The 25,739-nt window shown below is 41.2% G+C and overlaps 1 protein-coding gene across 10 annotated transcripts in view; it reads left to right on the top strand.

The window, feature by feature from the left end:
• dgkh (diacylglycerol kinase, eta) overlaps positions 1-25,739 on the top strand; it is a 55,958-nt gene that overhangs the window by 23,959 nt on the left and 6,260 nt on the right. For 9 of the 10 annotated variants that reach the window (XM_055059819.1, XM_055059813.1, XM_055059815.1 and 6 more), the window contains 23 exons: positions 1,808-1,912; positions 4,971-5,103; positions 9,445-9,551; positions 9,724-9,849; positions 10,579-10,681; positions 13,778-13,940; positions 14,087-14,195; positions 14,829-15,050; positions 15,236-15,327; positions 16,261-16,360; positions 16,478-16,799; positions 17,497-17,628; positions 19,489-19,623; positions 19,724-19,841; positions 20,629-20,739; positions 20,884-20,980; positions 21,342-21,449; positions 21,821-21,934; positions 22,011-22,145; positions 22,766-22,926; positions 23,011-23,116; positions 23,979-24,071; positions 24,181-24,300. In XM_055059819.1, the coding sequence (XP_054915794.1) occupies positions 1,808-1,912; positions 4,971-5,103; positions 9,445-9,551; positions 9,724-9,849; positions 10,579-10,681; positions 13,778-13,940; positions 14,087-14,195; positions 14,829-15,050; positions 15,236-15,327; positions 16,261-16,360; positions 16,478-16,799; positions 17,497-17,628; positions 19,489-19,623; positions 19,724-19,841; positions 20,629-20,739; positions 20,884-20,980; positions 21,342-21,449; positions 21,821-21,934; positions 22,011-22,145; positions 22,766-22,926; positions 23,011-23,116; positions 23,979-24,071; positions 24,181-24,300 (3,012 nt within the window). Of the gene's footprint in view, positions 1-1,807; positions 1,913-4,970; positions 5,104-9,444; positions 9,552-9,723; positions 9,850-10,578; positions 10,682-13,777; positions 13,941-14,086; positions 14,196-14,828; positions 15,051-15,235; positions 15,328-16,260; positions 16,361-16,477; positions 16,800-17,496; positions 17,629-19,488; positions 19,624-19,723; positions 19,842-20,628; positions 20,740-20,883; positions 20,981-21,341; positions 21,450-21,820; positions 21,935-22,010; positions 22,146-22,765; positions 22,927-23,010; positions 23,117-23,978; positions 24,072-24,180; positions 24,301-25,739 lie in introns of those variants that run through there. The other variant, XM_055059818.1, reaches the window with a different exon arrangement.

Below are 25,739 nucleotides of genomic sequence, written 5' to 3'. Positions count from 1 at the left end.
AGCCGTGTGACACTGATTGGTGTGTTTACATTTGTGTCAGGAGGGAATTTTTACAAACACAGTCACAGTGCAACTAGAAGGTAAAAATTCTGAGGATCACAAGAATTTTAATCCTTACTTAAAGTGAACTGTGGCGCTCTCCAGGCAACCGGCCTGCAAGCCCTCAGGGTCCAAAGTGGAGGAAGATGTCATAGATGGCGCGTCACACAGGGGAGTTTTATGTAACCCCGCTCTGCCATATGTGCGTTCACACATGATTTCCTCCTGGTTTGTGCTGTCAAACAGACCAAGTGTTCTTCGGGAAGCTTAAATTGTTGCTTAGCAATAGATTGCTACTTTTTTTTGAGAGAGTGTTTTGTCTCTTTCAAGGCCAATTGATGTTTGTTTATCATCGTGTTTTCTGATCAGGGTTTTCTGATACACGATGGCAACATGTAGCTTCAAAGCAGATGGTTAGCAGGTGACCTCCAGCATGCAGAATGGAAAGTTAACACTGACAAACAAATGCATACACACACATTATGGTGTTTACCTGCTGTTCTCCACACTTTCAGGAGAGCCTCAGGTGCAGCTGTGGTTTGTTATGTGTGCGAGTGTGTGTTTGTGCTACTGGGTACTACACACTCCCACATTTATCCCAATTATTGTCACAAAGGGAGTGTAATTTAGAGAATGGACCTCCAGAGCAGCTGAATCTGTGCCTTCAAATTATTGTAAATAGTAATTCTTGAACTGCTTGTTGGGAAATCAGCGATCTCAATGAGGGAGACCGAAACACAACACAAAACAGGAGGCAGACATGGTGTTAAGATTGTTTATTGGCTAAAGATTCTAAGATGTCAATGAAGCTGAAAAATTAAAGGGGCAGTGTTACATAAAACCATCTTTTTTTAGCTTAACATCTTGTTACAATGTTATTCTCTCATTAAAAAACATTCTTTGAGTGTTTCTTTGATTTAATCTCCCATGGCAGATTAATTCAGCAGTGCAAAATGCTTGGTGGAACCTTGCCCCGTCTTTGAGGTGGAAGCTCCTCCTCTGAGCTGCAGTTTCCAAGCTTCTGCCTCACAGAGCAGCCGCCACTGAGCTACTTCAGACTAGCCACCAGCAATTAGCAAACACCTGGTGGAACTGAACATCCTCCAAGCTCTTTCTCTGTGATTTTGCTAATGCACTAAGTATTCAACACATTCAGTGATGTGAAAAAAGTGTTTCCATTGCAGTACATCTGTTTTGATGCAATAAAAAAACCAGCTCATCCTAGCACCGAAACTTTTTATCAAAAGTCGTATCTTTTACGAAACTGCCTGCTAAGCAAATTTATTTCCGTACTTTCAATTTGCAGAATTTTATGGTCAATGCCTAGTGTTTCTGTTCTCACTGTGTGCAAAAGGGAAGCACAATCTAGAGAGAAGTGGCATTAATAAGTGATGTAGCGATGAACGGAGGCTGAATCAGGCGGCCCTTCTCCAGGGAGCGTCCTTTAAGCGCGCATTAATGATCACCGCCTGCCAGGACATTTCTGCCTCAAAGGGCGGACGCAGAGAGAAGGTTGGCAGAAGCGAAGAAAGCTGCCAACTTTAGAAGGTGTGAGTGGGCTGTAGTTAAAAGGAGTTGGAGGAAAAGAGGGAGGGAAGACAGGAGGAAGGTGGGGGCTCTTCATCCTCTCTCTCTCTTTCTCTCTTGGCTCAGAGAGCCTCTGGGCAGCGGAGGGAAGGCGACAAAACGCTTCCCTCTCATTTCAGCCACAGTGCTGTCTGTCTGTACGTCTTCCCTGCCTCACAGCATCTCTACCGTCTCTGTCCAGGTGATCACCCCATTCCGTAGGCTCATCCTCTGCGCCGAGAACAGGAAAGAGATGGAGGACTGGATTAGTTCGCTCAAGTCCGTTCAGTCCAGGGAGCATTACGAGGTAAGAGGCACTTTCTAAACGAGATCCGAGCTTCCCTCTTCCCCATTCTGGGGTTTCCAAGAGTCAGAGCGACAGCAGATCTGATGATAAGACGTGTCCTCTCCGCTCACGGGACGCTTCTTCGGTTGACAGTTAAATATCGTCGGGGAAAAAAACAGGATGAAAGCCGTAGCTTGTTGCAGAGAAATCTGGCTTGATGTGTGGAAGTTCAAAGATATTCAAAGTATCATGCGGATCTGGTGTGCTCACATGCGCATCAACTGTGTAGGGAACAAAAAAAAGGAATAAAAGTGTCAACAGCAAATTTTGTTTTCCAGCTGCAGTTTCACTGGATCCCATCTCCAACAAACGTGCAGCACAACAGTTGAGTTCTATATGAGCAGTTTCTCTGCACATACACACGCACCCACCAAAAGAAAAAAATCAAGCCCCCTTGTACGGAAATCCCTGCTGCCAACAGAGATGTGAGCGCTGACGGTGACAGGTTGTGGCACGCTCAGGGCCGGGGGACAGGAGCACAGGCGCGGCAGCTCTCATTTCTGAGGGGAAATCTTATATAAGACCCCCCATCACTGCACCGCAGTGCAGCAGCAACCCTAGAGCTGGCTCGCCACGGAGAACACACATGTACACACGCGCACACAAGACACACACATACACACACTAAGCTGAGCTGCACGGACCAGACAGGCTTTGATTTAAAAACGGTCCTGTATCCCATTTAGCAGCACCTGTTACAGTTGCCCTTTACAACAAAAAAACAAAAAACAAACTGGGATGGGGCTGCGCCAGCTGCTGCAGACGCAACGCCCACGCTGGAATGCTGCGCTGCTCACATCGCCTCCGCTGTGGTCCCCAACCTCCACATGCACGGAAGCTTCCAGGGCTCCAGCTGCTTCTGCAGAATCACGGGCCACACACGTTTAGGAGTCCTGATGAAAACCCTCAATGCTGCTGATGTCAAATTCAAGGCCCAGGGGCCAAATCCAGCCCACCGTATCTTTTCTGTGACCCTCCAAACTCTGAAACATGTAAAGAGAAGTTTCAACTATGTGCTTGGCTAGTATCCATCAACCAAATCAGAGTAGTTTTTAGCCGTTTACTGCCAATTTACATCAATCATTTCCTCCTGTTTTTGTGATTACGCAGTCATGGAAATTCATGCAAAATCAACAGAACCCCACACTTTGTAGAGCTGAATTTATTTAAACTTTGGGTCTAAGTGTCTGCTTAGTAAAGGGGGGCATTGTGGGCTTCATTTTTATTTTTATTTTGTGGTCTTATTGTGAAAGCAATAAAAGTGATGATAAGAACTATCTGGATTTGGATGCGACTACATGGCACCACAGCCTTAACTCCACCAACACAAAATCTGCTCTTGGAAAGAAAAAAAAATTGTAATATATGTCTTTAGGACAATAGTCACATAAACGTGTGCTTTGTATCACTAAACTGCATTTTATCCTATTTTAAAAATTATTGAAACTTATTGATACTTAATGAAAAAATGTGGCACAAATAGCCAATGTAACAATCCCCACTATACACATAGTTTTGTGGGGGATAAATAAAAATTCTTATTATGATCAGAAATTGAACATGATACATGATAAATTATAAACGATACGATACATGCCAGCCTCTACTACTTACTCCCACCTGCAGATGGCAGTATTTCCTTCTTCCACTACTAAACTATTGAATCGGCATCACTTGGTCTCACGCATGGGACAAATATCGCAGCAGTTCTTGCAAATATTTCTAAATTAGCGCTACAAAATTTATGATTTTGATTGCAAAAAAAAAATCACAAAAGCAATTGCAAAATCCTGGAGGGACTGATGACTGTGAAAATATTATTATTTAAATATAAGTAGTACTTGTCAAATGCATACACAGTTATTTATAAATATTTTAACAGTTTGCTAATGGATTTTATTATTACATTCTGGCACAACCAGCCCTTTGAGAGCATTTGTAATCTTGATTTGGTCCAAAATGAAAATGAGTTTGAGGCTCGGGTTCTAGTACAACTGTTTTCTTGATTGAGCTGCATTTATTATCTTATAGGAAATCCTTCAAAGTAAAGAAAGAATTGACAGAAGCTGGATTTGTTTGCAATTATTTCATTTTTGTGTCAGATGTTCATGCTTTGTTATCTAGGAACAATGTGTGTGTTTTTTTTTACTGCCTGTTCTCATTCTCAGCTTGTCTGGACACCCAGTCAGAATTCTATTGCTTTTCTTCTCAAAAGTCTAGAAAGTCTGAGTTCTGCCTTTGAACAACACGGCTACCACAAATCTAAAACATTGTAAAAGTTGCATCATTTCATGCAGTTGCACACACTAACACCCTCTAGGTAACAGTTTAATGGATGAAAATTCATCCTGGTTATCAATATTACCTTCAAGTTTGAAAAGCACAAAACTGCTCATAAGAACCACATACATTTCACATTTCCAGAAATGTTAAGTCATGTTTTCCTAATTGTAATTCTTTAGGTCTTAAATTCAATTCAATGTGTTGTTAAAAAGGTCTAAAAAGCCTTAAATTTGACTTACATTGTCTAAACTCTATATTTGAACATCTAACTAACCTCTATGTTACATGGCGCCCTTCACTCGTCAAAATTTCTCAACTTTATTATGTGCTTTGTTTAAAATGTGTGGATTTTAACATCGTTCAAAATCTTTATATGGTCGACTGAAAGCAACAGAAGATTTAAAAAAAAAAAATTAGATATCCGCTATATGTCAGTCTGCATTATAAGATGTCATTTAGTGCTTGCGCGACCAATACGTCATCATGTGCTGCAACTCGCTAACTAGAAACGCTCCACTGCAGAGCAGCTCTCTGTGCATCAGACAGTGATGGGAAAGGAGCAGCCCAGGCGTTAAAACTGAGGGGAGGGCAGGAGTGGGGGTGTTGGCAGAGTGTCGACCCATGACAAGCTGGGGATGAGAATGTGTTGATTGTTATCACTTAGTGCACTGTGCTTGCTCTTCTCTGACTGTTTTTTCTCGGTGCTGCCAACCTGTTTTAACTTCTCCTTTGTCAGACGGCACAGTTTAATGTGGAACATTTCTCAGGGATGCACAACTGGTATGCCTGCTCCCACGCGCGGCCAACCTTCTGCAACGTCTGTAAAGACAGCTTGTCTGGGGTCACATCTCATGGCCTCTCCTGCGAAGGTAAACACCACAACGCTTCACATACTCACACATGTGAAGCTAACACACATCAAAAACAAAGTAGGATTATTGCTTTCTGTCTTTTTTTTTTGTGTGTTTCTAACTTGCATATTTTGTCACAAAAGGTTTTTTTGGGAATGTTTTGCACAAAATGAAGAGTCTTCGTTGAAATGTACTGTCTTAAAGGAGAAGTATTGTTTAAAATTGACTTTTTGGAGCTTTACGATGTCCTACAATGTTACGCCCTAATTATAATCAGAGCTGCAGTGTTTTTTTTATTCTTTCATGCATGATTGAGAAATTCTCTATTCACTGTCATGACATAATGGCAGTTTTAGCAGATATGTAAAACTTTTTTTTTTCATATTAAACTTTCATAGATGCATTAAAAAAGTAAGTTGGCCCTAAATATGTCAGTCACAGGTCTTTCATTTTGACGTTCTGATCTCGAATATGTAGTTTTCTGTTAGACAAAAGTTTGCGTCATACAAAGACATCTTCATCGCGCTTGAGGCTGCTGCTAACTAGCTGCTAACATACCATCGCTATGAGAGTGTGAATACTTTTGTGAGGCTGTGTATTTTTGCAAATGACATTCCAAACCTTCGTCATCAGTCCATACACCAAGAGATTTAGCATGGAAAAAGCAGTCGGCGGTGTCCAGTAGAACCACAGTGTCCCTAACAACAGATTAGTCTTTATTGGGCCCTGGATACATCACTTCAATTTCCACACACAAAAATTAAGACTCCCAAATTACCCAGAATGCTACCTTGCTTATGGACAGAACATGATCAATGTCATGTTCTGTCATTGCAAACACAGGATCGGTAAACAAACAAAATCATCCTGCAGCCAACACAATAGTTGACTGCAGAAGGGCTGAAAAGCAGCAGCAAGCATGTTGGCTAACAAACTGACTCCTCTTGGTGGCTCATTTTGGCATCAGATCTTTACGGACGGCCAAGATACTGACCCATAGCTACTTTGGCAATGTCACTGCTGCACAAGACCTTTCAAGTCACAAAGAAGAAGGAGTTATTTATATTTTTGCCAAAGTCTGCTGGAAAGCAGCAGATTAGGTTTAGTGTAGCCAGCGTGAACCTTGGCAGTGCTCTGGGCTGTGGAGCAGGATGCCTATCACAATCACAGCTTGAGGTGCAGGAACAGGAAGGTGCTGGCATTAAAACTAAACATGCCATGCTGTATGGCTTTCATGTCATACTGTGTGTTAGATAATCCTTGACTCGGTTACTCTTTTAAACTTTATTTTTATTTATTTTTAACAACACATGTCCACAGTTGCATTCGTCTGTCTCTTACTGACATATATCTTCTGCATTATAACTTGACAAAAGATGAGACATCAAATGATCTAACATAGGCAATAAGGAATACATACCAGTACAAACATCACACAAGAACAACAAAATAAAAAAAATAAATAAAAAAAATACAAGACACACAATTAAATCCCCTCTGACATAGGATGGTCCTCACATTCTTAAACAGTAAGGTATTCTAACTGACCCATGGGTACATACAGGTGCCAACAGGCAATCCTGTAAGGGCGTCATTGAATTAGTAACGGTAAGACCGGGCTCCACCTTATATCAAAAACTGTTTTTTGAAGCCTTAAGGAATAAGACCAGAAGATATGCATATGATTTGCATTCTGCATCCCGCAGTTTCTCCAGCATGAACTGGGCTGTGTTGGGCCCATTTTACTGGTTATTGCTGGCGTTCTGAAAAACCGGACTACTACTTTCCATTTGAATTCTCTCCATGTATTAGAATTTGTTGTTAAATGTGCTTCAGTACATATTTCTTCCCATGTGTCCCCAGCTATTGACTCCTGCAGTTCAGTCTCCCAATTATGCTTTATGTTTGTGGAATCGTGCACATTCATGGACATAAACAGGTCATATATTTTACTAATTACTTTATTATTTTCCTTTCCCCTTTGTATGTCCATTAGGAAATTTTCTATAGGAGTAGGTTTGTGAAGTTTAGTCCAATTGTTGTGTGTCGTCACAAAGGTTCTAAGTTGTAAATATCTATAAAAGTCTGTTTTAGGGAGACCAAATTCTTTCTTCATCTGTTCAAAGGTTTTGAAATGTTCATCATTAATTAATTGATGAATGTGAGACAGTCCATAATTAGACCAGTTTTTGAAACCAGAATCTAAGTTGTTTGGTGCAAATGTCTTCATAGATCCTATACATGATAAAAGTGAAATCTGTTTTAATAACTTAAAAGCCGTCGGTTACTCTTTTAGCATTCACACCATGCCCCTTTGTCATTAGCGGAGAGAAAACTGCTAATCTTGTGGCTGACGTCATTCTCTGTGAAGGAAAGTGTAAGGTGAGGTGTTGAAGGGAATCAGGTTAACAAGAGAGGATGAGAGTTTTCTTTTTGCTTTTTGTTAGTTGGTGTTATGTGGCATTGATGCGCAGCAGAACATAATGAGAACCGTCGGCATGTTCCTATGCTATTTTAGCTAACTTCCAATACCTCACATTGTGAAGTAAAGGAAGGTGCATCCATCCAATATTAGAGAAAGAAACCTAGTTTCTTCTTGGTCCTCATCATCATCTCCAATGAGGTCTGGTGTGGTCTTTAGCATATGAGAACTATCAACTTTGCAGCGGGGCATCCTTATGCATTTTCCAGTCACATAATGCTTTTTTACAGCACAATCAAGTAACAGTGTTTCTTTCAGTGCTTATAAAAGCTCTACATATGTCAAACATGACTAAAAAGATCCATTAACTTTAGATATGGCCTAAAGCACACAACACACTGTTTTTGAAGACATAGCTGGTGTTTATTATCTTATGAAAATAAGCAAACGGTAAGTGTGCGACAGCATGAACGATGAATGAATAAAACTGGAGGAAAAGACAGTATAAGGAGAAAATGAAGCAGAAAAATGTCTGTCAAAAACAAGTGCAGGCAACCAATCACAGCAAAGCAATACAGCTTAAATTTCCCTTCGATTTCCTGAGCAAGGCAGTCAGCGGGGATTGATTTGTGCTACCTGGGTCCTCTGCCCCTTTATATTTAATACACAAACACTCATAGTCCCAGAGACGGCATTTGCTTCCAGTCTGGACGCCTGGCCATTAACAATCTGTGGTATCATGTCCCCTGAATTCTCTTAATGTTCTGCTAATGCTCTCTAATAGCATTTAGTGGTAGATGAGATTGAAACATTGATTGTTGCCCCCGGATATGACTTGGACTTGTAGGATCTGTGTTGTCTGCAGAATGACAACATTGCGTGTGCGTGCGTGTGTGTGTGTGTGTGTGTGTGTGTGTGTGTGTGTGTTGATGTTGTACATGAGCTGAGTGGGGCGGGTGGAAGAAATGTTCCCCAGAGTATGGACATTATTCATGAATCTGCTAAGAGCTTCGTCTCTTCTAGAGAAAAAAGGCAAGAGCAGTCTCTCTGTTTGGGGCGCGTAGGTGGGAAATGTTCACTTTATATTTCCTACATGCCACTCTGGCGGGTTAATCACTGCAGTCGGTTTTGACGCGTTAAAAGTTGGTGCATCTCTTCATTCACTCCCAGCGAGGCTTAAGACACAGCCGATGAACGTCAAAGTCACTTTGTGGCAATACGAAATAAATTAGTTTAGAGAGATTATGTTTTTCACTTTGCCTGTGTCAGAAGAGTAGGTTGTGATAGCCCTCTTGTTTCTTTCCATTAAAGCAAAGATATGCAGCTTCGCTTAGCTGTTTGTTTCGCTTAGTTTCTTAGCTCGCTCCACACGCATATCTAAAAAAACATGTTCTGCATTGGGCTAAATGTAGAAGTCGAGCTCACCCATAAAAACATCACACAGTAACCAGATGTGAGACCAGACACAAATTTAGCATTTTGTCAAATGCCATTACCAAAATGATCAATACACATCAGAATGTTGATCAATTTTTTTATATAAAAATCTCACTAGTTAAAATAACATGTACAACTTAATACATGAGCAATCACCTGAAAATAAATTCAGACCAATAAAAGAGTTATTTGATTGATTTGACCTCTTCTGAGAGAAATCAAGGCAGTCTGTTTGTTTTCTACAATTTTCAGTTTAGTTCTGTTTTTTGAGCCACAGGTTGTCACTGCTGCTCAAATAAAACACATTCACAAGAAGATGAAACATTACCCCTGCATCATTAATAAATTACTATGTAGAAATAAATAGCGGTTTGTGTTATTGAAGTGTCTGCCTCCAGACATATTGAGCTGATGTTTTACTGGAGGCTGCTGCTGCTGAGTGACAGCCCCTACAAAGTGTGGAAGCTTTTCAGTCCTATTCGTGTTTCTGTCTTTTTCAGTGTGCAAGTTCAAAGCCCACAAACGCTGTGCTGTAAGAGCCACTAACAATTGCAAATGGACGACCTTGGCCTCTATAGGGAAGGACATCATTGAAGATGAGGATGGGGTGAGTTGGTTGAAGCAAGTTCTTACTAACTTTTAAATATAGAGGCATCACAAAGAACTTTACGTTTCTTTCATTTTACAAAGACAACATTCAGTGACGACTCATTGTAAAAAGAATGTGTCGACAAGAGAAGTATTTATCCCGTTCTGTAATGTGTGTGTTAAACCTCCAGATTGCCATGCCTCATCAGTGGTTGGAAGGCAACCTGCCTGTCAGTGCCAAATGTGCCGTGTGTGATAAGACATGTGGCAGCGTACTAAGGCTGCAGGACTGGCGCTGCCTCTGGTGCAAAGCCATGGTAAGGCTTCTGTCACACCCTCATGCTGAACGCATGCAGAGGAGACTGTGTCTAGACGAACATGTTGGATTGGGCAGCATGGGAACATCTTAGCATGACTTTCATCTCAACTGTACATTTGCCCTGAAGTGCAAAGCACATCAGCAAATCGATTTGGAAGGAATGGCAAATTGAAAAATGCAACAACACATTCAAAAACACAAAAACATCAAGTAAGCACAATTACAAGTTAAGAAAATGGATTGACGTCAACAAAACGTAGGTAGGTCCTAGTGGGAAACCTGAGGCATTGTCAGCCAGCCTGCTTGGCCCCATGTGGGATATGGTCGGGTATGCTGGCTTTAAGGCATTTGCTGAAAATATAAATGTTACCGGTGATGGAAATGCAGCTACCATATTCAGAGTCATTAGACATTCTATGAAGCTCAGCTCTGTTGTTTTTCACAATGTGGGAAATGCATAGCGTTGTGACTGTTCAGCGATTTGCTGATGTAGCTTGGGGTCACCGTTCAACTCTGTAGCTTGGAGGTTGTTTTAATATTTTCTGCTTATTGGAGTAAATCTTTTTCAGCAAGTAATTTTTGTTCCAATAAAACTACAAATTCCCTAAATGAGTCATCTTTGGCATAGCAACTAGTCCTCTAATTGCAAGATGACAGCTCATTTGTTCCTTTTCGTTGATTCTCTCTGGGCTATAGAATGGTAATCGACAGTTTTTTCTATTTCTAGGTGCATACAGCCTGTATGGACCTGTACCCTCGCAAGTGTCCTCTCGGTCAATGCAAAGTCTCCATCATTCCCCCCACGGCGCTCAACAGCATCGATTCAGATGGTAGGCACTGACTGTGCATGCGGTAACCTGTACAATATTCATTCACTCTCACAAGCGAACACTGGAGCTTTCACTTCATTTGACCTGCTGATCTCTTTTCTTTGACCTCTGACCTGCTGATCTGTCCGGGAATGATGTGGTGTGAGAGCAGAATTCGACTTGATTCGATAAACCCTTCCACAAACTCTAAAGTCGTTATTTGTCAATCGAAGAACCGCCTGGCTGTCATCATTTAATCGCTGTTTTTTAATGAAAGGTATAAGACTTCTTGTGACTTTCTTTAAGCGATGGCTTTCTTCTTTGTTGGTTTGGTGGTTGGAGTGGACACAACCGGAGACTAGAAAGTTCTGAAAAAGATCTGAAAATGAGAGCATTGAAAATGAGATACGGAAATTACTGAATAAGAATGAACACTGCCATCTTTAGATTTTTTTTGGCCTTCCCTTTCTAATCACGTTCAAATGTATGCGGGTGTGTGCGGGCGTGGGTGTGTGTGTGTCCCTGTTTGCACAATCCAGTAAAGTTAGGGGTGGGATGGCAGCCTCTCTGGTTCCTTGACTCTGAGGTGTCTGGACAGCCTGCCAGCTCTCACTGTGAATCCATTCTAGTTCAGTACCTGCGAGACGCATCCTGATAAGCACACTGGATTAGATTACTGTCTCCGAAGCAATCACACACGGACCGCTGCGTCTGAAAAGCTGCCATCTTCTAAGTGGCGCCTGAATAATAGAAAAGTGGTGGGATTGAGCATCCAGATGAAAAGAGAAGGACAAGATAATGGCAGAGGGGAAACTACGACGAGAGAGATGTACGTGAGAACATCTCTCTGTTCTCACATACGAGGATCCCCTCTGCGAAGGGACCGCTCAGGTTTCAGTGTTGCCAGATTGTGCGGGTTTCCGCCCAGTTGGGCTGTGTTTGGACAGCTGTGGGCGGGTTGTTAATATTTGGCCTGGTTTCACAACATTATGGCAAGGTTTTAGAAACGTTTCAGAGGAAAGCTCTTCTGAAGTACTTGCCGTCATATTCAATGCAAAAAACACCAAACCTTACTAAGTATTTTGGTCTGGGCCCTAGTGCAAATATTTTGATATCTTTGAAATGAAACAAAACTAACTCACTTTTTCATCAGAATTAAGAAATTATTGACTTAAAACAAGCTTCTATATGTTGCTGAAAAATTACTTGAAAGTTAGTTTTGTCTTATTTCAAGTGTGATATAATATTTGCTCTAGAAACCAGACCAAAAATACTTGGTAAGATTTTGTGTCTTTGCAGGTTTTTCAGTAGAAAAAGACTTTTCATCAAATGCCATCATCTTATTGCACTTATCTGAAATCTCTAGAATCATCATCAGTGATGAGTCATTTCTTCGTCAACCGTCTCTGTGCAGTAACATTGTAAAACAACTTCATGATTTAAAAGGAAATATCTCTCAAGTCTCATGTTCAAAGAGTCAAATCTTTTGTAGTCTGAATGGAATCTGGTTCTGTTCAGAATATAATAAAGGGAAACCAAAAGTGTTGTGAATTGTCAAAATGTAAATAAAATTCATTTTTATATTTTAATTTCATAGTTCATGTAACAACCAAAAGAAATGAATGAAGAGGAAAAGAAATGGGGCAGATGCCGGACGATAATTTGTCCCAGAAGACATTGTGATAAATGATAATATTGTTGTTTTGAGACCATTTTCAAATAATATAATGGCATTGGCACAAAATGCGAGAACACATTCTCAAAGATCAAAAAACTTTCAAATCTAAGGAACTGGAAGTGGAAGACATTTTAAAATATTCTAAATAAATAAAACAGCAGAAACAATAAATAAAATCATTTATAAGTTTTTTGTCAAGAAAAAGGTCCTTCATAAAAAGAGCTGGTTGAGAGCAAAGCACCAGACTGAAGACTTTTGTCATGTGGTTTTTGGTGGAAAAGAGAGAAATGATTGAGCTTTTTCATTATGCGATTATTTGATTTCTTTCTTACTGCAACAAACCCATTTTATGAACAAATTTTAAATACACACACACAAAAAAAAAAACCCAGCGAGACATCAGCCTATTTTTATTTATTTATTATAAATGCAGAAAGAGATTTAGTTTCTTTTTCGCTGTCAGGATCCTTCCATAAACCTACACCTTTAACTGAATCGTCTCAGTCCTGAATGTACATTTTTTGAAAATTTCACTTTCTGTTTAAGTTGTGTTTGCTTCCTGTCTTTACATATCTGTTTTGGATAGTGTTAATATTGTTTGGAATATTATTGGGACTATATTAACATGAATTTCATTAGAGATTGAGACACAATGTTTTTTTTGGAGTCAGGTTGGATTTTACGTTGTTTTGGGGCTGGAGACTGTCAGTCGGATCTGGCAACCCTGTTGCTTTAATCTGGCAGAGGGAGTGGTGTGTGTGTGTTGTTTGGGGAACGGAGGGGGGGACACGAGCTGCAGCACGTGCTGGAGCGCCAAGGCTCCCTGTCTCCGCTTCCTCTCTCTCCCCTACCACTCACCCTCTTCTTCCTCCATTCCTTAGCAACAGCACGACAGAGAAAGTGAGGCAGAAAGAAGAGGGGAAATCAAAGCTGAGCACAGATGAAGACACTAAAGAGCAAAAACGGAGGGAGGATTTGAAGGGAGCTATAGTACACACAAAGCTGTCATCACCAAGGTTTTCCCTAAGGACCAGGGCGTCTTGGTGCTTTGCCTCCCACAGATCAACATGTAGCACGTGTTTTTACCTCATGTCACAGTCACACGCGGTTTCGATGAACGACGGAGAGCAGGGTCAGATCCATGTGATAGACTTTACCTGCACCACTTTGCTCCCTTGTATTTATCACCCTTTCAAACAACACTTTCATCAGCCGGAAAGTCAGTTTATACAAAAGCGTCGGTAGGTGATTAAATAGAAAGGCTTTCTAAACTTCATGATACGCAAAGGAAACCAGATTGAGATGCTTTAAATAGGCTGTCATAAAGAAACCCTCATCAAACTGTGCCGTTGCTTTCTTGCGGTCTTGTTGCTAAACTGCTGACAGTATAGGGAGGAGCGGGTGGGAATGTTGAAACTGAAATGGTGGATTTTCTGCAGGCTTCTGGAAGGCCACCTGTCCCCCGTCATGTGCCAGTCCCCTTCTGGTCTTCGTCAACTCGAAAAGCGGCGACAACCAGGGGGTGAAGTTCCTGCGACGCTTCAAGCAGCTTCTCAACCCGGCCCAAGTCTTTGACCTGGTCAACGGGGGTCCACACCTCGGGTGAGGAGATGAACCCGATGCTTGTGCATATGGGTTTTAATGTTTTTTTTTTATTTTTATTAAGTGCCTTCAGATGACATTAGTTGTGAATTGGCGTTACGCAAATAAAGTTGAATTGACCTGAACCGGTTTTGTTTCTCTGTCAGTCTGCGTCTGTTCCAGAAGTTTGACAACTTTCGGATCCTGGTGTGTGGTGGGGACGGCAGCGTGGGATGGGTCCTGTCAGAGATAGACAAACTCAATCTCCACAAGCAGGTGATCCACAGGACAGGAATGTGTGGCTAATGTCTTTGTGCTAATTCAGGAAAAAACAACTTGCCATTACAGAAAACCATTTCTCTGCTGCCATTTAATTATTAACATTCATTGCAGGCTACATTGTGGTTCACCAGCTGTCGCAGCAGAGAGCAAAGCAGTAGGTTGTGAGCAGTGTACACTGGGGTGATTGACAGCGCTAAGAACCACCTTCTGGCTTTGATTGTTTTTGACCGGAAGTTTGGCATTTCTGTAGATCACCACAATAGCAGTGCAAGGAGGTGGAGGAGATTGGTCACACACAATCTGTCTCAACATAATGTCACGTCATGATGACAATCTTAACAAATGTACAAAATACAAGATTTATTTCAGACGTTACATATCGCAGCTTTAAGTAGAAAACAGGAAGGCTGAATGGAGCAAAGCAACCTCACTCTGTTTCATTCCTCTGACCCGTAACCATGTTGTATTTTTGGGAACCTCATTCTGTGGACTCCCAGCAGATGGTTTGTCTTTTCTGCAAGACGTCTTCCATAAAACACAGTCATGTAACCGGAGCATGCATGACCAAACGCACCCCAGGGACAGCGCTACGCTGCCCAGTAAACACCTGTGCCTGCTGCCTTTCAGTGCCAGCTGGGGGTGTTGCCCCTTGGCACCGGCAACGATCTGGCCCGGGTGCTGGGCTGGGGCCCCTCGTGCGATGACGACACCCAGCTGCCCCAGATCCTGGAGAAGCTGGAGCGGGCCAGCACCAAGATGCTGGATCGCTGGAGCATCATGACCTATGAGATTAAGATCCCACCCAAACACAGCTGCCCCACCACGCCGGAGGGAGCCGACGACTGCCAGGTAGACGTAACGGCCGACACGCACACTCTGACATAGCAGGCCCTCCAGACAGACCAGAGAGTGCCTGACTTTTTTTTTTTTAATCCTGCTTCACTTCAACTGAGGTTCAGAACAGGAAGAAGAAGAAGAAGAATGATCCCTCTACAACAAATTGACACCATTCATCCATTTCTTTCTTTATGCAGTTTCACATTTCAGCGTATGAACACTCAGTGACCACTCATCTCACAAAGATCCTCAACTCAGAGCAGCACTCTGTGGTCATCTCTTCTGCCAAGTAAGTGTTTCACTGTAAGAACCCAGTCTGTGAATCAGCTCACAGGAGCCTTTAATTGGACTAAATGTCAACAGAAAGTACATTTTAAGAGCTGCTGCTGCATCAGTAAAACTATTGAAAGCAAGTTATGGGAAGCACAAGCTTATTTTACCACTGGAAAAACAGTAAATTTTATCAAATGAGACAAAAACGAACTTGCAAGAAACTTGTCAGCAAATTATAAGAGCTTGATTTAAGAATGTAATTCTTTAAAACTGCCAAATGAGTAGCAGATTCACTGACAGATTATTTCACTTAAAACAAGACAGTTTGCCCTGAAGAATAATCTGCCATTAAAGAATTGTTATTTTAGATCTCTGTGACAGACTGGTGACCTGCCCAGGGTGACCCCGTGTCATGCCCGGAACGTTAGCTGGAGATAGACACCAGAACCCCTCAGGACACCACTAGGGACAAGAGTGTTAGAAAATGGATGGATGGATGAATGGATGGATAGATGGATGGATGGATGGATGGATGGATGGATGGATGGATGGATGGGATGGATGGATGGATGGATGGATGGATGGATGGATGGATGGATGGATGGATGGATGAGATGGATGGATGGATGGATGGATGGATGGATGGATGGATGGATGGATGGATGGATGGATGGATGTTTTAGATCAATCTCCGATGTCATTCTGAAACGTTACTTGTAAGTTTGTCTTATTTTGACTTTACTAAGACAATTGGTAAGATTTGGACCAATTTAGACAATTGGAACTTTAAAATCTCACTGAAAATACTTGGTAAGACTTTGTGTTTTTGCAATGTGGGAGACCAAATACAGCAGATTCGATTCTGATTGGGACATCTCTGGCGTTATTGCAGCTGCTGTATCTGAAAACAGCAAAGGAATGAAGATACATTTTTATTTGTGTTCCTCAGGATTCTGTGCGAAACTGTGAAGGATTTTATTGCCAAAGTGGGGAAAGCATATGAAAAAAGCACAGAGAACGTTGATGAGTGCGACTCGATGTCTCTCAAAGTAAGTCAAAAATAGAAAAATGAAAAGAATCACCATTTTCCCATTTTATATTCTTCAACTAGTCTTTTTTTTTTTCTAACTGCCTCTCTTAACTGCCTGCCTTCCTCCTCCCATCAGTGTTCCATCCTGAACGAGAAGCTGGACTCCCTCCTACAGACGCTGAATGCAGAATGCCAGTCCCTGCCGCCGCTTCCCCACTGCACCCCTCCAATCGTCGAAGAAGAACAAGAGGAGGACGAGGAGGAGGAAGAGGAGGATGAAGAAGCCAGCGAGGAGAGCCTGACGGAGCTCAAGGGGAAGCTGGAAGAGGAGGAGACGGAGAAGGGGCGGGGGGGCAGCGGGCCCCCCCAGCAGCTGTTTAAAAGCCGGGAGCAGCTGATGCTCAGGGCCAACAGTCTGAAGAAAGCTGTCCGACAGATCATAGACCAGGCTGTGAGAGGTGCACTTACTTTCTGACTCCTGAAGGAACAACGTATTGCTCGTCTGATGATTTACCATTCTGCGTGTTTGAAATATTTTTGTTTTAAATTGTTTTATTATTGGAGGCAAACGCTTATAAGAAAACACGAGCACCCGCAGCTCGCCTTGTCACGATCACCGGTTTATGTCGGATGATAAATTGTCCCAGAAGATACCGCGATAAACGATGATGTTGCTGTTTTTGAGATGATTTCCAAGTAATAAACCGTTAATGGGACATTAATGTGAGTTTGCTCTCTCAAGGACCAATAAACTTGTAATTTTGTTCACTCTAGACCTGGACGATATTTTAAATATGTTAAATAAAACTCAACAAACAAAAACAAGAAATAAAATGAAAATAAAAAATACTTCGGTTTCCATAGTTCATTCTAAAAAAATTGTATTGGTGAATATAATCCACATTAAATCAATTTAATTTAATATTCCAAAACCCAAAATGTGATCAGTCGAAAATCGGTTAATCAAATCGATGCCAGTGCAGTCCTTGCCTCATGAGAAATCACAAACAAGACTTCTTCCTTTCCCCCCAGCCATTAAAAGAGGTGTGAATACTTTTGTGGGCGATTATGTGTATTTTTCATTATTATTATTATTATTCTTTTTCTGGATGTGCAGCGCATTGTTTTCACTCCTCCTCCGCTTTCTCTCTGCAGTGGTGGAGGAGCAGAACGCCCACACGGATGACACGGAGCTTCCGTCGCCACTGGAGTTCAGGAAGGACAGCGAGGACGAGAACAGGGACAGCGAGAAGGACGAGGACACCAAGGAACTGGAGGCGGTGTCGTGTGAGTGTTTACTCCTTCTCTCTGGTCTCTGACCTGCCGGACGTCCAGGTTACAAAACTTGCAAACTGATTCTATGTAGATTTCCCAAAAAAAAAAAAAAAAAACTTAACTTGCTGAAAGAGAATTTAAATGTTGCCATCTTGTGAATATTCCACTCATCGCAGCCTAGGGATCACAGGGACACAGGGCTCATGGAAAAATGTTCTGCTGACGCAAATCATGTTTCCTGTCATAAATAAACTCAGGGATTAGTGCTAAAAGTGAGCGAAGAGGAGCTTCCCTCCTGTGGTATTCCACCTCCTGCTTCAGGATGAGCTGTTCATCTTCACATCTGCAGTTTTCCACAACAGCCAGTAGACACAGAGAAGTTCTCTGGTGAGCTCTGCCCTGACAGCAGGGTAGAGCTGCTGTTTGAAACTATCCCCCAAGTCCAGACAGGTTACCATGGAGACACCCCCCTGGACCGACCACAGGACGTTTCGACCTCTGCGGTTCAGGCAGAACGCCTTCCTGTTTATCCGAGTCCTGCTTCCTTTCTTCCTCACTTTTTATTAGAGTTAGTCGACATACTGGTAACACTCGAAAGCTCAGCTTTGTGTTGCCACCTTTCACTGCATGTTGACTTTTCTGACCTGGAAGCACCAGAATCTGAAAACAAGAAGACGGTTTTAGGTGTTTGAGTTTGACAAATCATCCATTTCTGCATTTATATCTTATTTCTTACCTAACGTCTATGGGTGTGTGATATGAGCTTTGAATTGTATCACGATATTCTGCAGTACTACTGCAATGACAATTAGAATTAAGATAAAAATCTAATTTATTACTTCATTTTTGGGTAAATGCAATGCACACAAACATAAATGCTTGTCATAAAAAAACATACCTATTTGAAACGGGCTTAAACAGGCACCGCATGCGTAAAGAAGTGTGATTATTACATAGAGACTTTATGTAATCATCTTCAAATTTACTGGTATTTATTAATGTTCTCATGGAAAAAAAAATATAAGAAAACTGTCTATGTAACATGTTAGTTAGCTTTTTTCAAAAAAATTAGCTGAAATTTATCATGACAACAATAAATCAAAATTCTTGTCATGACAGAAAATTAAAAAGAGAAAAGGAGTATTTAGAGTTAACAGTAGTGATGCACCGATTGCAGATTCCTGACCCTTCTTTTTTTTGTTTGTTTTTTTGTCATGTAGGATGAAGAAAAATTGGGTGCAATTTATCAGTGCACACCTAGTAAAAAATCTTGCACAAAGTAACAAATTGTGGTCAATGTAAGCAGTTTTATAAAAACAATCAAGCTGAAAACATCCAGTTCAAGGTGAAGAAAACAATACTAACCTTCTGAGAAAAAAACGCCCCAAAACCAGCTTCTGTTTACATTTCTTTGTGATACATTACAGTTGAAATCTTACAAGTTGATCATTTGTGGAGTATGTTCTTCAGTCCACAGACATGCTATTTCTGCCATCAAAAATAAGTTTTTAGGAGCAAAGCAGATGCTCACACAGTCACAGTAAGAACAGTCATAGAGGCGTACATTGATCTTGTCCAAGACGTATCTGCTATGAAGTAGGTCACTGTCAGCAGAAATGTATTATCTATTTTTAGACTAATCGTTCTCATCTTTGTAAAAGTAAACATTATGGTTAGTCATTTAGTTTGGTTAGTCATAATTAGCATGTATTTGGAGGATTTGTTTATTTGGTTGTCTCCTGCTTGATTAACTGTTATCACAGCACCTGGTTTTCAATATTAAATGAAAAAGGTAATTTTGAACCTTAGGAACCATTCAGTTCTGTCGAGAAAAGACTGAATCATTTCCTGTGTGCTTCTCTGTGTGTTCAGCCGCTAGGAGTCCCTGTTCCCCGACGGAGAGCAGAGTGAGCCGCAGCACCCAGTCGTACGGCCCCTTCACCATCACACCCTTCACCACCAGCAAGGAGAACCTCCCCGTGCTCAACACACGCATCATCTGCCCTGGTAAACACACACTTCAACCCGTTGCACCAAAACGTCCCCTGTCCATCAGAAGCCGCAGCCCAGTGCTGTTTCCTGACCGATGCTTTGTGTTGGTGTGCAGGGCTGCGAGCCGGGCTAGCCGCCTCCATCGCCGGAAGCTCCATCATTAGCAAGATGCTGCTGGCTAACATCGACCCGTTCGGCGCAACGCCCTTCATTGACCCCGACCTCGACTCGCTGTGAGAGCTAAACTACCTTCACCTTCACTTCTCTTTGTCGTTCACACGTCTGTGTTCTCTCTGGTTGCTCTCTGAAGTTGCGTTTCCATTACAAATGTGTGCAAATCTTTGTCTACATTCCGCCAATGTCCAAAAAAGAACATAATTTCACAATTGCAGGGGTTTCCATTAAATAAGAAATTAAATTTAAATCACATGAGAATGTCTCAACTTGTTCATGAGATGAAACATGTAAAATTATGACAGAGAATTTCTGCGATATAATCATGATTTACAGTGCCAGCGTCCATCATCTATCAGCGAATCTGCGTTTTATTCAGGCATCAGCAGGACAAGCTCCTCCTATTTGGGAGTGGAGTTTTAGGGAGATTGTTGTCGGCCGTTTTACAGAAGAGCTATGTATTCAATATGTTAGAATGACACAACTTTTTATGAGCTGTGATACTGTGAGAGCTCTGGTTGAGCCAGCAACAACAAATCACCATCTTCCTACCACTTCCTGTCATCGCCTTTGTTGTTTCTGCCAGTAGTAACATCCATCTGTTCATCACATGACCCTTGTGATGCAAAAAGAGGGTTTTGTGAAACACATCTATTTCGATACAACTGAAAAACCATCTCAGGCCAGAGCAAAAATAAACTTTTACCGAAAACATCAGCTTTCCCCAAAATTGCTGTTTCCATTAAACAAATTGATTTTTGTAAATTGTGCAAATTTATGGCTAATGGAAACACAGCGAGTGTCTGTCTTGCTTACAGATGTTTTTTTTGTCTCTGTTTCCGGCAGAGAGGGCTACATGGAGAAGTGTGTCATGAACAACTACTTTGGCATCGGCCTGGACGCCAAGATCTCTCTGGAGTTCAACAATAAGAGAGAGGAGCATCCAGAGAAATGCAGGTGAGACTCCAGGCTGGGCGATACATCGATTTGATCGATTAATGAAAGTTTTGGGTTTTGAAGATTTTATTCATCTTCAAAACCCAATTGATATGAATATATCAATAAAACAACTAATATACCAACTACACCTTCCCAACCCAGGAGTCGTACAAAGAACATGATGTGGTATGGTGTTCTGGGCACCAAAGAGCTGCTGCAAAGAACCTACAAGAACCTGGAGCAAAAAGTGCAGCTGGAGGTGAGGAACCGATGGTGTAAAAGATTTCAAAATGATTATTGAAACTGTTTGATGGACGTTGAATCCAGCATTAGCTATCATCTGCTGTCACACGATTTGCTGCGAGTCTTGGCGTGTTGCAGATCAGGCTGCCCTTGCTTGGAGCTTTATCAGTGCAAACGAAGCATCTGCATGCCACGCAATAAGATTAAGTCGTTTCATTTTGATGTCAATCCTGCAACATTTGAGTATCACTTGGGTAAATCTCCTGCACTACCCCACTAATTTGGCATGTGGGCTGTAAAATCGTACGGAGAGTTTATGGAGCGACGCTGCTGGAGGGACCTGAAGCCGAGCTTTACTTTGCCCTGGTGTCTTCCAGTGTGACGGTCAGTACATCCCCCTGCCCAGCCTGCAGGGGATCGCCGTGTTGAACATCCCCAGCTACGCAGGCGGGACCAACTTCTGGGGTGGCACCAAGGAGGATGATGTGAGTACATTCACAGTAAAAAACACTCTTTTTCCTCCTTTGCCAGCTACTGAATGCCGGTGCGGTCATTCAGTAAATGCAGGATGGTTTTAAGTTTTTGTGTTTCCAATTATGTTATTTAAAAACTTCCAGTTATGACCTATCAGTTTAACATTTCATAGGTAAACTGGTAAACAGAAGGTAAATCAGTGTTTCCGGTGCGTTTACAGTACATAAATGATCCATATAAGGTGCCTGAATAAAAATGCACACCTGCAGTTGCAGACATTTTAAAAACCAAAGATTGATTTAGTATTTTTGCTGAGAAACATCTTCAAATACAGCAGAGGCGTGCAGACACATCTCTCATGTTATACTGTGATGCTGTGCAGATCTTCTGCGCTCCGTCGTTTGACGATAAGATCCTGGAGGTGGTGGCCGTGTTCGGGAGTATGCAGATGGCCGTATCCAGAGTCATCAAGCTGCAACATCATCGCATAGCCCAGGTGAGCAGCAACACCGATGGCAGCGAGAACGACAGTCAGCGTCCTCTCATCTAACCCACATCTCTGTCTGAATCAGTGTCGAACGGTGAAGATCACCATCCTGGGAGACGAGGGCGTTCCCATCCAGGTGGACGGCGAGGCCTGGATCCAGCCGCCCGGAGTTATCAAGATCCAGCACAAGAACAGAGCGCAGATGCTGACCAGAGACCGGGTGAGGGAGATACGCTGAGCGATATGGAGGAGATAGAGGCAGGACAACATGGCTTAAAAATTACTAATGAATTAGTTTTGTCTTATTTCAAGCGTACTAAGATATCTACACTAGAAACTACAAAAACACTTGGTAACAGTTTGGGTATTTCCAGTATTTTACTAATCCATTCTGTATGACAGAGTAATTATGATAACATGTTATAGTATTATTACAATAAAGATGCAATTTTACCAGAACATCAAAAAAGTAAGAGTACAAATTAGTTTAAACATAAACTAATTAGTTTAAACTCCAACATAAATTTTTTTATCTTTTATGTTATTTTTTAAGTAGTAATTCTTATAGAATTACTACTTAAATGACCTATTAAGAGTTTATTTAAATTTTATAATAAATTTAAATGGTAAAAAAAAATAACAAACTTGTAAAGCAAGATGGTCTCCTGGTCTTGCTGACCTCACTCTGAACTATGGGAACCCAAGGAGTGCTTTGATGAAAAAAGAAAATCCGGATTTTCCGAAACTTAAATCTTCAGAAACCAATAAGTTATTTAATGCTAGTATTGGTTTTATTGCAGCTCTTACTTATCCTGAATCTTTTAAAACTTTTTCCTGCAGGCATTTGAGAACACACTGAAGTCCTGGGAGGACAAACTGAAGTACGACAAGCCCCCCCTGCGGCCTCACCTCTACCCGCAGCAGTCTGTGGATCTGGCCACAGAGGAGGAGAACGCCCTGATGCAAATTTGCGCCCGGGCGGCCGAAGAGCTCATCACAAGGTAGGAACGCTTGATCCAGAACGTCAGGCCTGAATCCAGAGATCTGGCTCCGGTCCTGTAAGCGCTCTCTCCATGTGGCCACAGGATATGCGAAGCTGCAAAAACCAACGGGCTTTTGGAGCAGGAGCTGGCTCATGCTGTTAATGCTGCATCTCACGCCATCAACAAAATGCACCCCAAGTTCCCAGAGGTAAGCAGCTAATACAACCAGGACAGCACATTACTACAGTCTGGTTTAAAACAGCAGACTTAATGTTGCACTATATAACTTTTACTAAAAATATATTTTTTACGTAGGCTATTTGTAAAAAATATGACAGATAATCACGCTCCTGTGCCTTCTCTCAGTGCCAACTAGTAACAACCAATCAGAGCCTGAATGAGGGTCTTAGTGCTGTCAATCACTATTTGCACGTCGCTCCCCCTCTCACCTGCTCCTCCTTAATTAGCATAACCACCAATGTCGGCGAATAAACAGTTTTCCTGAAACTTTGAACTGTTTTTCCATCATTAACGTATTTAAGAGCGCGTTCACAAGGTTGATTGACAGCAGTAAATCTGTCTCTGGCTCTGATTGGTTGATTTTGACTGGGCGGTCCATTTCTTCAGAGGGCAGCAGCAGCTCAGGGAGGAGGTGGAGGACATCGATGATCTATCTAATAAGAAATTGTCACTGTCACAACAAATATATAAAATAACGTACTGCAACTTTAAAGCTAAACTGCACCTCTTTTTCACTCCAGCCATGTCTCTCATGTTTTTACACTGCAAAGTCACAAAATGTTTGTCAGTGTGTTTGTCTTGTTTCTAGTGCAAATATCTTTGTACATTTAAAATAAGATAAAACTAACTTACAATTCATTTTTCAGCAAAATATAGGAGCTTGTTTTGAATCAATAATCCCCTAAGGATGATTAAAAAAAAAATACTAGTTCCACTGGCAGATTATTTAACTCATAACAGGAAACATGTCTTGTTGCTCGTGTTCAGGATGTTTAATGAAACGTTATTGTGTGCTGTGAGCCTCACTGCCACTTGTGTTCCTTCTCCAGAGTTTGACGAGGAACACTGCTATCGAGGTGGCGAGCACCGTCAAGGCGCTCCACAACGAGACAGAGTCTCTCCTGTTGGGCCGAGTCTCTCTGGTTAGTTCTGGAATTGATTCTCTTCTATAAATTCCAGGTTTTATTGCTTTTATTATTATTATTATTATTATTATTATTTAAATGAGTTAACTTGTCCTGGTTCTGGTAGCAACTGGACCCGCCTGAGGAGGAGCAGCTGTCCAGTGCTTTGCAGAGCCTGGATGTTGAACTGGGCAAACTGGGAGAAATCCCCTGGCTCTACCACATACTGCAGCCCAACGATGAGGAGGTAAGCAGCCTAAGACAGCAGCTCCCGCTTCTCACAGCTGAGACAGGTCTGCTCATGTACACAGACGTAAACAAAAGACAATGTAACAAATGGAGTAGGGAAGTAGGTGAACCCTTCGTCAAAAAAAAAAAAAAAAAACGTTTCAATCCGTATGCAACATGTAAATCCAAACAGAAATTGAAGTTTGTCTGAGTTATCGAGATCAAAATGTAATTGACCTCACCTCCTCCCTGAGCTGATGCTGTTCTAACCTCTTAAAAACTGAAAATATACATCTGTAGAGGAGATAACAAAATATTAATCATTAATCCTAGAGCCATTAAAAACATGTTGTACTGTTTTTTTTTAGAGTTTTTTTTTTTTTTGCTTTGATGTTTTCATTGTTAAAAATTAGCCTTTTATTGAAACTAGTCTGAGCGGAAAAAATGAAGCAACATCCAAAAACATGTAACAAGCCTCTCTGCCGCGCTGAGCAATTACAGTTATCCATTCCTGCCAGCAGGTGGCATAGCCTGCATATAAGCATGAAATACTTTGTGAACCAAAAGAAATGTACTAAACCTTAAAAGGTTTACCGTGTAAATCTGTTAACATCTTCAGAGCATTTTTTCCATTATATCTTAGCTTAAGCTAGATTTGTTCACCATAAGATTTAGTCTCGTTAGAAATTGTTTTTTAACAGGTGATATGAAAGTATTTGTCAGTCTTTTATCCAGCTGAAGTTTCTGTAACTTTCTATCTCAGGGATCCATCTTAACCCAGTTAGTGTGAGTCTGGTCCTTAAATCTTGGTCAGTGTCAGTCTGACACCTTGAGGTAACAGCGACACATTACAACCTGGTTCTAGTGAAAATAGAACCAAACAGTAAGACTGTCAACTCTTGCTTTATTCATTATTCTGGGAAGTAATCTTTGAAAAAAATAACATAGTGTGCAAATTTTTCTTTTGACCACTTACGCCTATTTTATACAATATATATTTTAAAATGTGCAAAACAAATAAGTCAATTCGGTTTTAAGAAAGAAAATTAAAATTTTATTTCCTAAGATGCAATCACAGCATTCCTTTAATAAATGCTGATTCCATTTATAACTAAGAATTCATCTGACAACTGGCTTTTTTGTGCCTGTATACTCAAGTTAATGATTATTCGATTATTAAATTAGTTGATTATTTCAATAGTCAATTCATCAATCGATTAATCGTTTCATCCCTAGCATTTAGTTTTTCTCTAAAACTAATGTACTTTTCCAGGTTATTTTGCTTTTAAAATGTAACTTTTTGATTAGTGCAAGCCACTCCCCTCATAAATCACAAGATATGTAACTGTAATTAAAAAAAAAACTGCTCTGTCACATTTGGTTGCTTATGATTGGATTTCCAAAAACAATGAAAAGATAAGACATCAAAGTGGCATGAATACTTTTTATAGTCACTAG

Source organism: Poeciliopsis prolifica, unplaced genomic scaffold, assembly GCF_027474105.1.
Source record: "Poeciliopsis prolifica strain line A6 unplaced genomic scaffold, Auburn_PproV2 SCAFFOLD056, whole genome shotgun sequence".
In the NCBI taxonomy this organism is placed as follows: domain Eukaryota; kingdom Metazoa; phylum Chordata; class Actinopteri; order Cyprinodontiformes; family Poeciliidae; genus Poeciliopsis; species Poeciliopsis prolifica.
The sequence above is the reverse complement of the archived record's forward strand: the minus strand, read 5'-3'. Positions and strand labels throughout refer to the sequence as shown.